At 34.8% G+C, this 12,256-nt stretch overlaps 2 protein-coding genes across 2 annotated transcripts in view; one reads left to right on the top strand and one right to left on the bottom strand.

The window, feature by feature from the left end:
• LOC134850463 (3-phosphoinositide-dependent protein kinase 1-like) overlaps positions 1-12,256 on the bottom strand; it is a 203,192-nt gene that overhangs the window by 153,178 nt on the left and 37,758 nt on the right. The gene's annotated exons all lie outside the window — the stretch shown is intronic.
• On the top strand, positions 10,585-11,585 carry LOC134857078 (tetratricopeptide repeat protein 29-like; the record flags this gene model as incomplete). Its single annotated transcript, XM_063873426.1, is given in 1 exon segment — positions 10,585-11,585. A coding segment is annotated over 1 exon segment (910 nt), but the record flags the coding sequence as incomplete, so codon positions are not given.

Raw genomic sequence — 12,256 nt, 5'->3', positions numbered from 1 at the left:
GAAACTTTGTTTTTGAATTTCCTTGATACTGAAAAAAAAAACAAGATCCCACCACGACTCGAACCCCAGACGTTAGGGAGAAGGGCAACTGCTTTACTTCCAGGCTAGGGGGCAGCAACCGTCAACATTTTAAAGGGAAAATAAGAAGAGAAGTGAAGAGAAGATAAAAAGAGAAGTGAAGAGAAGATAAAAAGAGAAGTGAAAAGAAGTGATTCAACTGATTTTGTTAAACTAGCTGTTACTCCGGAAAAAAAGTTAGCTTCCAATTTGATTACGCTTGCTTATCGCAAGCGTAAAAAACCAGTCACAACCACAATTTATGGCAATTTTTGTAAACTTTTGATCACAAAATTGCGTTTTTCGACGCGCGTTCCGGTTCAAATTTTTTTTACATGGAAGAACACCTTTAAGAAAGGCGCATTTAGAAAAAATTTAGGGTTGTTCGGCCAAAAAGCGATAACAAAAAATAATACCAAATGCGAGACTCTTTGGTTAGCGAATAGGTCGAATTTCTGAGATGGGAAGGGGGCGTCCACTTCACAGTCAATTTTTTCTCAATTAGAGAGTTCAATTTAGTTCGCATACGCATAGTTCGAAAACTGAAGAAAAATTTTTCAAGTTTTTAAAACTCAATAACTCAAAGCTATCTATGCGCCATTTCGATCTTTTAAACCTAGATTCTATGATCTCTATAAAAAATGGAAGGAAGGTGCACTTTAGAAAAATGTGTTTTAGAAAAAAAACGCAAGAAAGATGAGAAGTGTGATTTGAAAAAAAAAATAAACTTCGAAGAGTTTGAAATACTAAAAACTATATTTTGCTTATCAGAGGTAAATAGAAGACCTATTAACTTACTTCAATTCAATTCGAAATGGTTGCTGGAACGCGTCTAGTTGGAACTTGGACTTTTTGACGCGCTCAAATAATTCGAAAATATCGCTCAATTTTTTTTCGAGAACACAAACTGCACAAAAGTGCACACAAACTGCACAAAAGTGAGGTTGGAAAAGTGTAATTGTTCTATAGTACTACGTTCGCAAACTCAAATGTGTGAAAAAAATCTGTTTCAAAAATCTTCTTAAAAAGGACACAGGTGAAGCTGCACTCTAGCGCTGGGTTCTGAGAAAACGACAGGATCTAAACGAATGTGACTCAAATCGTTCATTCATACTCTAAAACGCTACATAATTACCAGTTTTTACTTTCCTTCGCACTCTCTTAGGGGAAAGTTCAAGTAGTTTTTCCGACGGAACGAAAAACAAAATTGAAATTTTAAATATTCAAATAGAGAGGGGTTACGTGTAAAAAAATAAAAACTGAAAACTAATACTAAAATTTTGAATAAAACTCAAAACAAAAATTATAAAAGATTAGACAATCATTTCATTTCTTTTAAAATATCGGCCATATTTTGGTACGACAAGAGAGTTGGTAATCTGCATAAGATAATCTGAACTGATGTTATGAACAAAACCAAAAAAAAAATTGATTTCCGAGTAGTGCAAAATGATTAGACTAGAATGGTTTGCGAAAAAACTCCACTGTAAACAAAAAAACTACAGATTAGAAAAACCTTGTTAAATTTTTTTTTTTGAAAAACTTTCATTTTATTTTTTGATGAAAAAAAAACTAAATTAAGTGAAAAACTGCAAGATTGAGCATTAACAATGACAAATCAACGTTCTAACTTGAGCACAACTACGTGAAAGATTGGCGTCAACGTACCATACCGGACGCTCCCATGACAAAAAAAATCCTTCATTTTCTTTTCGATACCAAATAGTTTAGTATACTTAAATTGCCCATAACCTAAGATCCCATGCCAATAAAAACGTTCTAATGAATTATGAACAAAAGCAAGACCAAAAAGCAACCATAAGTAATTCTAGATTGATGATACCTGACTTAATTTTGCGTTATTAATGAAAAACGTAAACCTAAAATATCCAAACCTAATGCGAGTATTTATTTTAGTGTTAATATAGTATTGAGTTAGATCAACTCAATTAAAAATGCATACACTTTGCATTACTTGTCTGACTTCTGATTTTCTTGACTAGTCAAAAAAGAACTCTGTTAATCGGGAAACCTCACAAAACAGCCAAACACTAATTCCTGACGGCCATGAAACTCAAGAGAAGCGCGATAGGAAGACAACAACACACTGGCGGTGGAGCAAGAGGAGATGAAAATAGGTGCTCAAAAATTTTAATCACAAGTGGGGCCATTATACTCTCAAACACAATAGTCACGAACTCAACGCAGAACACTCAGAAGCTTGACATTTGGTTCAAAAAACGAAGGAGGCAGTCAGGAAATAATTAAACATGGTAAACAGCCAGACCTCAGCGCACATTTGCATATCATGAAAATCTCAGCGCACTCAAGATATACAACAGAAGCTGAATTCTAGACTGGATTAAAGCGCTGAAAATCATTCCTGCCAGGTTTGTACCGGAGTAAAACGTGGAACTCGCGTTCGACTTATACATGAGGAAGTATGCAGTGCGGCAACTAAACTGAATTTGACACTACATGATTTTAAGAAACTAGACGAGCTCACGGTTTACTTCAAAAAGCGTACATTTAAGTGGATAAGATTGGTCGAACAACAGTTTCCTAATTTTCTATGAAATCATTATCAAAATAATGTACGTAGCTTGTTCGAATCACAAATACAGTTGATGGGTGGCATCTATGTTATATTGTTTTGATTTAAGGCGGCCATCCTTAAATATTTACGTGATTTGAAAAAATTCAATTGGAACCCTATCATCGAAATTCCAACATCTTGAAGTCACCCAACGGTATCATCAAATTAACCCGGGAAATTACTATGATCTAAATGGAAAACTTCAACAAACAATTAGTTCATAAAAAGACTCTAACATACAATCTTATATCCATTCCCTTGCTGCTTCAATTTCTAAATTTTGAATTAATTTCTGCCTATTTTGTCTTTAAATTAAATTTGTTAGATCATGTTTTCCATTGGCTTCTCCTTGCACGCTTCCGGAGAGCACCTAAGCGCAACACCACGACTCGCATTCGAAAAATTTGTCTCTAGCAGTTCACTCTCAGAGCACTTGTTGTTTTTACGGGGCGCCACATTGGGGGTAGGGGCCTATAGGCCTTTTGAGTTTTACGTCTAGCAAAACTTTGATCGAAATGAGGGTCGATATTTTTCATCAAACATAGCGGCAATTTGTTCGCAAGGAAAATGATTTCAAGCTCTAGAATTTTGCAAAAACTTCTTTTTATTTTTGTACCGGCTTGATTTGTTAGGAAAATCTGGCCAATTTTGGCAAAGTTCGTTTTGATCAATCGGAAACCTTTTCAATTTCATTTGTGGTCTAGTCTGTTTTGAAGTTTGAGTTTCAATTTGGAGGCCAAGTGATTAGCAAGGTCATTTATTTTCGAACTGTGTGCAGCTAAAGTTTTGTCGTTTCTTTGATTTTAACCGACGCCTTGTATTTGCTTTTATTGATTAACCGGCTTTTCAATTCCTTGATTCTTTTTAACATTATATTATATAATGATATCTTGTATCGTGGACAATTTTCAAATGAGGTAATTTTTAAACTGGTATCTAATCAGCTGTGACCTTACTTCAGGAGATCTTTTGTCATGTAACCGAAAGATTGGCCTCAACATATTTTGTCTCATTTAGTCTGACCAGATTTTCCGAACAATTTCTCTCAACATTGTTGCAATTTTTTTTGGTTTCCAAATAATGACCGCAAGACTTTAACATGAATACCATACTTGGTATCTTACGTACGTTTCTTGCAAATCGTTATTGGTGGCGATGAACAAAATTAAATCATACATTACATCCAAAGATTTTCTCTCGGGAACGCGTTTAAGCAAGCTCCGTTATGAGTTTCTGCTAAAATTATAAGAGAGATGAGCAAAAATAATAATAATAAGAATAATAACTTGTTAGGCTAAACATCTTGCAGTAATTTTGAAAGTTGTTGCTATACACGAGCAGTAGACAAGCGACGACTCAAAAAAGGCAATTTTACAAAGGCGTGAAGCTGCGCTTCGCTTACACTAGCAAAAAAAACGACGAAAAAACAGCTTCACAAAGTGAAATAACAACTCCAGAAAATAAGCCTCGAATTAGGAAAACTTTGCCAGGTATTGTCTACGAACCTGCGACCTCGAGAATTGGAGTCTCACGCCTTTTCCTCTCGGCCACGATCGCTTAACAATTGAAAAACACAAGTCACAAATAAAGCAGCTACATATGCTAATAAATTACCAATGCCATGCAGCTAAAGTTGCACCAAATACAATTATACACAATTTTGCAAATAATAATTTGGAATATAACAAACTGAAGGAATCCCCACTAGTTTTGCATGTAGTAAATTGGAAATCATTAAGCATTAAAAAAAATATTGAGATATATTGAGTTAGAAAATTTTTGAAATCGAGGTTTAATGATTGTTGTTGTTGGAAACAAATAGCTTTTTTTTCGGTTGATTTGATGAATTAAAAATGCATCAACTGTGTTAACTTATTAATATTCGATTATCGAAGCACATGCTATCAAAAAGCTATAAAATTGTCACCAAAATTGGAACCAATATTTGCTACTTAGGTTAGAAAAAACCAGTCCTACTATTACACTAACGCTTTCTAAATTTCGTAGTTTAGATAAAGATGGATTTAAACTTGAATCGTCCAAAATCAACAAAAAACTCAAAAATATTTCTGAAATTGATATCACCAACTTTATCAAAATTGATTTAAATATATTCGAGATTTGCAAATAGAAGTAAAATATCTAGGTGATAGCGGGTAATTTTTAAGTAGCATACACGTCCAAAGAGACTATTGCCATTTTTGTCCAACAGTTTTACTTCGGTTGTTACGTTATATTTATCAGACGAGTATTGGGTGTAGAAATTACACCACCTGCTGAACCAATTATTTATCAAGAGCTGAACGCGATCCAAATCCTGGAGGAGCCGCATCCAGTATCTAAGCTCGTTAAAAATTATACCAAAATCTTAATTTAAAAAAAGTCTCAATTTCGAAATCCGAAAGCTATTCATTTTTTTGAATTAGATTGTAGAAATGATGATAGAGAAATGAAATTTAATCCAAATTGGAATAATTTTAAATCGTTTAGGTATAACAGCAAGCAACAGCTTTTGTTTAAAAGGGCCAACAGTGTTGGTATTCCATGCCATGCTGGGCAAAAATGATATCGATGATTTGGTAGAACTTGGCAAAGCATTCAAAGTGGAAAAATGAGGAAGCAAAAAGGAGCAAGTCTTTAGGCCTTTTTATTGCGTTGGAAAACATGCTACTGCATGATCAGTAAACCACGCAAGTTTCAAGGCGAGAACAGGAAAAAATTCTTTGAAAACCCGGAAGTACGAACAGTGATAAAGTCTGGTATGTCAATTGATTTCATTCGGCAACGATGAATAAGCATTTATGTATTTTAAAGGACTTTTTCTTAGATCTACAAAAAATTATGCGAAGAACAAAAAAAACAACGATAACCGGTTACTGAGCAAGTAGCACAAAATTTTCCGACCAGTCTTTTAAAAAAATACAAATATGTTTTTTTTCTCAATTTGAAGTCGTTTTTTCTGCATGTTGTGATAAAAAATCTGAACGAAATAATAGAACTTAGGCATATTTGAGAGTCATAGTAAAATAAGTCAATTTGAAAACAAAACAGTTTTTGAAAAATATTGACTTGAAAAACTAAAAAAAAAACGAATTTTTTGCGGAAACTTTTAATTCCCAAAATTGCGCTAAAAACTCCAAAAACTATTTTTACTTTAGTAAAATTAAGTCTTCACTGCTTAAATTAAGTTTAAATAAGCTATTGCAAGCCTACACCGTTACCTTATTAGCTCGAAATTGGACCAGAAATCAAAAATTTCAAACCGGTTTTTCTTGACACTATGAAAACTTTTCAAAATATTTTAACGCCGCTTGAATCATGACTGAAAGGGCTTTATTATAATTGAATATCAATCAACCCTGTCCGATGACTATTTGTTGTAGCTGATTTCGCTTTAAAATTAGCAGGTCTTTAATATCACAACCCTGTTCGATGATTATTTGTGGTAGCTGATTTTGCGTGGAAAACAAAAAGTTGAAAAAAAAATAACAATAACAAAAGCACACCCGAACACAAAGTTCCTCCCCATTTCAATGGTCGGAACAAAAATGAACACATCGAGTATTTGAATGCAGCAGGCGAAACTAATGTTTTGTTTGTAGTTTTTGCGTTTTGTTCAAAAGTTCATCTACAACGCTGGTATTCCAGAAAAATAAATCAAAGTTCATTAAAGAAACAGGAGGACAAACTTATGTTCCTAAATACTCAATCATTGCAAAGCCAACATGAGCAACTACCAGTTTTTGTTGCTGCACTAGCCGAACTCCTATAGTTTTTTGCATTTTGCGAAATATTGCAGTGACTTGTACACCAGATTGATTTGTACGATTTTTGAGACTATCAAAAACATCAGCTAATTAGTAGGGAAAGATGAGGGAATGGGAAAGTTTTGGTGGACGGACACGGATAATGCATTCAAAGACTAATTGGATCTCAAGTTAACATCCCCCCCCCCCCCCCCCCCCAAGTAAAATGCTCTATTCTGATTGGCTGGAAATTCGAACTCAAAATCAAGTTAACAGATTGCAAACTATGGTGTAACATACAGACAGCGGGATCTACAACTTGGTCAGTTTTCTGATAGTTTTAACTATTTACTCAACACGATCAAGGAATAGGATGAAACCTTCATTTGGCTGGACAATTATTATTGACTTAACTCAAAAAAATTGAGCCTAAAAAATTTGCTACGATACTAGACCTCGCATAGCTTTAATTTTCATCACAAAAGCATAATTTTGACGTTGAAAACTTGAAATGCTCAATCAGTGATCATTATTCCACAGTGGCTAAAGTATCGAGTGAAAAAGCACCAGAGCTTTAAATTTACGACAAGGATCTGACATCCCTCAGAAATTATGTTTTGCTTCTAAATTCATTCATTCGCAATCTAAAAAAGCGCTAAAAATTTTCTCTCTCAAGAATGATTGATTTGATTCAAAAAACTTGGAAAGTTTGACCTTTCCACAAAATTAAATCCACGGAAAAAATGGGGTTCCACAAAAAATGAATCCCAGAAATGGTTAGGTAATGAAAATGGTGAATTAACAAACAGGTTCAAAACAAGTGCAGATAGAGATAGAAAAAATTCAAAAATGATTTACGCCCTCGTTTGTCTTTTAATAAAGCAATGTTTACGAATTTTTGAAAGAGAGTGAGATTGTTTATTTAAAAAAATTGATTGCAATCAAAATTTTCAATTGTGCAAAACTAGACGCCAGACATCTACATTTTTAAATCGATTTTGAGGAAAATCAAAGCTGTCTAGAGTCCAGCAAATGAACATAAAGTTTCAGCAAACAGTTAAAACTTAGAAGTAACCGTTGATTGCTTATCACACAAATGGTAATCCGGATTCTTCCAACGTCTGACCTATACGTTTTTTAACAAAATTCACAGACTCTCCAAAAAACGAATCGACGATAGACCAGTTTCATTAATCAGAACATTTATAAACCGCGAACAATTTGTATTTCAAAAAACAAATCTAGCAGTCATGAAATTGTTCGCCGTACAGAATTTATTTGGAAAGCGTTAAAAAGAAGAATAAGACAAGCTTTTTTCTTTGTTGGAAAGTAATACGAAAACTTTTGGTTATGTGATCTATGGTAAAAGAAAACTTGAACACACGTGGTAGAAGTGTTACATTAACTTGCAGAAATGCTATTTTTCTAATCGAAGGCAAAATCGTTAAATGAGAGATGAAGAACCTGAAATGCGTACTTATCCAATGGGGTGGAGCACGGGCACTATTTTAGCACCACTATTTTTCCACTGGTGACAAAATAAAAAAAAACATGATATGTTAAAAAAACTAGTAGCTTCAAATGTCCTGGAATTCTGTAGACAATTAACTCAATTTTATGAATAATGTTGACAAAGTTCATCTAAGTAGCGTACCGAGCCCGATATGTTTTTTCAGAAAAAGTTCGTCCTATTTCACAAGACTTACAAAACCTCTATTATACCGTATAATCTGATTGTGAATCGTTGGTTTCCTATGGAAAAATAAATTGAATCAAATTGGTTTGGCACAGAAAATAACGTATTACAAACAACTTTTTTCAAAAAAGTGAATTTTGGGTGTTTTTGATAAATTTAGAACTAACACGGTTTCTAAACTATTCCTTTATCAGCCTTTTAGAGATAAATTTCTTAAATAAAACAAATTTTTTCTTCCATTTTAAATTAATAAATTGACGATGTTTAACCAAGTCCAAGACTGAAGGTAGTATTGGTACAGCTATACAGTGATTTAAATTATCCGGACTAAAGGTGTGAAAATAAAAATCAACAAGGCGTTAATATATTTTTAAAAACTCTCATTATTCAAGTTTAACGGTTTTTACAAATTCCTGCTACATTCAGCAAAAAATTAAACAGTCAAAAAAACTAAACTAACACAATGCTACATTTTTATGGGCTTATTTTCACTTCGTGGAAAAATCCAAGGTTTGGAATTTTTACTTCAAAATTTTAGGTTACATAGAATTTCTAAAAAAACTAAGTTTCTAAATCTACTAGTGGCATTTTTAGAGAAATGTCGTAAGTTGGAAAAGGAACATTATGTTTTTTTTAGACCAAACCATCGTTGCATTATACTGCAGCGCCAAGATTTATGTGAGACGACCACTAAATCATCCCAATTATATCACTCCAACAGCAAAGATTGTTGGAAAAAGGGTGATGTTTTGGGGCTGCATAAAAGTTTCTGGGAAAGATATTTCAGCCATCGACGGAAACATGATTTCTGCCAAAAGTTGCAAATTACTTGAAACCCACTTGATGGAAATAGTTTATCTGGACGAAAATTTCCAGCAAGACAATGCCAGTTGCCATAACTCCAAACTTTGGGAAAGTTTTTCCAGGAAAACGGTTTCCGAATTTTGGAAACTTGGCCCCCACAATCTCCAGATTTGAATATTTTTGATAACTTATAGAATTACAAGAAAGAGGATTCGTGAAAAACACCCGACAACAGTTAAAAAACTTATTCGTCAAGTTTTTGAAACATTTTTGGCAATTCCGGACTACAATCATCGGTTATATCGGAGCATTCCTCGTAGTATAAATGCAGTTCTAAAAAATTAATGGTTATCAAACCAAATACTAATTTTGTTGACTTATGTTAAACTTTGATCTGTATTTGTTAATTAGTAAAAAAAATGTATGTAAATGTTGAAAAAATTGTAAATTGGGTGTTAATATTAATAGTTTTTAGTTTTCATACCTTTTCTTTGTCTGATAATTTAAATCAGCTCAGCACTAGTTTACTCGAAAAATGGTTCAACTGGTTTTGTCAAATTAAGTTCAAGAAGCTGACAGCCGTGAAGATGGTGCAGAGGATTATAAACTGCCTGCTTACCTGTTAACTCTCGGTCTCTGATCCTGAAGAATGTAGTTCAAATGCCAAAACACGTGGAATAGTTATTGTCTACGGTTCTAAAGTATAAATAACATGTAGCGCGAACTGTAGCTTTTGTAAATAGTTCCACTTTATATTCCAAAAAAAAAAATCCATTTTTTAATTCACTTTTTACAGTTTTACTGTGTGGTACTGTGGCCGCAGTACCACACAAGGGAAGCTCTGAAATAAGCTTCAAAACCAATTTCCATATGAAAACTATCACATTTACAGATCAATAGACCTTTCCGGGTAACTTGCTGCAAGTTGGAGTGAAACAAAAATTTCATTCCAAACCAATTTTAACGTCACTGAGAAAAAGTTTCTTTAAATTTTAAAAGCCGACCGAATCGCGATTAAGAAGTCTTGAAAATAATATATCACTCGACCCATTCCGATGATTATTGATTGGCCACCACAATTATTGATACACACCCGAATTCAAAGTTCCTCCCCACTCTCAGTGGGTAGATTGTGGGGCTCCGGTAGTTATGGTGCCCAGTAATCATGTGATATGGTTGCTGGTTCAAATGGCCCATTCGCTGCAATTTGCAAGTTATAGCTCAATAGGTGTTGCTTATTTGCGCTCTTGTCAATCTAAAAAAATAAACCTTCAGGTTAGGCCTCCGGGTTGGTTCACTAAAAAAGAAGTGTTAAAGTAGCTCGGGGTTAAGAGAACAGAAAATGGCAACCTATCGCTTAAACCCAAGGCCATGTGCAACGAGAGCCAAATAAGGAATTGGGAAGAGCAGACCAAAAACAATAGTGGTTACTGGGACCCTGTAAACGCTACTAAGTTCCAGTTGTAGGATATGGCGTCATATTCATTTCTAGGGTAAAAGTCCCGAATAAGGAGGTTCATTTTTCAGCTGAGCAATATTCAGCAGGTTCACATTTTGATTTAGCTTAAATCGGTTCATGAAAAATGCCGTGAAATTCCGTCCGGATGATTTTAGTGTTACTGCATCAATAGCAGAAATATTTGTTCCTTTATTTTTGTTTTCCTCTAAAACAGTATAGCTTCAAACCGGTGGTTACAAAATTGCACGTGAAACATTTCAAATCCCAACGGTAGTTCATTCGTTCATATTACGCTTTCAATTGTGGAGTATATCAAAATGCGCACCGAAACACACCTGCCTCCATTGGATGATGAAAAATCGATTCTGCGGGTGAACAGTCCAAAAAGTCGCCGCGACAATGGCCGATCGCCGACAAATGACGACTCGTCGTACGAATCGTCAACTGAGTCGACCGACGAACCAAATCAGCCAATGAACTTTCAGCATTCAAACGACTACAGTCACGACGATTACTTCGATTCACTTCATAAGAACTTAATACCAAAAATGGGTCAGCCAAAATTATTGACAAAAGATGAAACGAGTCGATTCAGAATGAGCGCGAGGCAAACTCTTTTCACAGATATGTTGCTCAATGGATTCAATAAGTCTTACATGGAGATTTACAACTTAGAAAGACAATTTCAGGAGGAAAATAAAGCGCAAGGAGTCAACACTGCTGTCATGCTTCCGGACCAAGAGTTAAAACTATTGTGCGATAATCTGCAAGCTGTAGAAACGTACGAACGATCCAAGTCTTCAAGTCACTCATACACGACGTTGAAAAACCTAGCCGAAAAGTTTGAATCAGCGCCTTTCGTTAATCAATATTTGATGAAACGGTGCTTCCAAGTAGCTGTTCAAGTTGGCGACTCGGATCAAAACCGAATTTTGGCCGATGCTCACAAACTGGTTGGAATGAACTTCTTTCGACTGGAGAAATACGACCAAGCATACGATCACCTGAACCGCTACATGGAAATCGTGGACCAATCAGATTGGAAGAATGTGCCGGGCCAATTCAACTTCTACATCGATGCGTGCAATGCACTTCGGCTGTTTTACGTTCGGCTGGGTGAATTGACTTCGAATCCAGAGGAGGCACTGGAACATTTCCAGATGGCACACTCGTATGCAGCGCTTTGCGACAACAAGCAGCAAATTAAACAAGTCAGCCATAAACTAGGTAAGGGCCGTAAACATTGCAGTTAAATTTGTTAAAAATAATAATGCTATGGAAGTTCGGATAGACAAAGTTGACATAGAGGCAAAGCCGCACTTCACAAACACCAGGAAAAACAAAACGCAAAATTGTGACTATTTCGAATGAATTACACAAAAAGACTTGTCATGGTTCCTTGTCGACATTTCTTGAACAAATTTTTATATTTTTCATTAACAAACAAAAACCACTCAATGTTCGCTCAATAGCAGTTAGAAACATGCTGATTAAAATTAGTTCAAAATCCTGAAAACTTTAAAAATATCAGATTTGGACAAATTTGCGAATGAGGAAATGAATCGTAATCTGTAATTCAGGTCGAATTTGTCAACCCTAATGCCAGTGCCCGTTTGCATCAAGGAGATAAGGCTATTAAAATATCAAAAATATCAAACAGTCAAAAGCTTAAATTAACCGAAAAGTCACTTCTGAAACTGAAAATCGAACGCCAATCCCACTTTTTTATTGGAGACAATTAATTTTGTGCACAATTTAAGTAAATAGTTCCACGAAACGAGCTTCAGAAGAAACCAAAATTCATAACACCTAAATAGAAAAAGCAATGAGCGTCAACAAATGTTTCCTCAATCCACATGACTGAAATAGGTGAAAATTATCGCGCACAAAAACCTAAA

Source organism: Symsagittifera roscoffensis, chromosome 1 (assembly GCF_963678635.1).
Source record: "Symsagittifera roscoffensis chromosome 1, txSymRosc1.1, whole genome shotgun sequence".
NCBI lineage: Eukaryota > Metazoa > Xenacoelomorpha > Acoela > Convolutidae > Symsagittifera > Symsagittifera roscoffensis.
The sequence above is the reverse complement of the archived record's forward strand: the minus strand, read 5'-3'. Positions and strand labels throughout refer to the sequence as shown.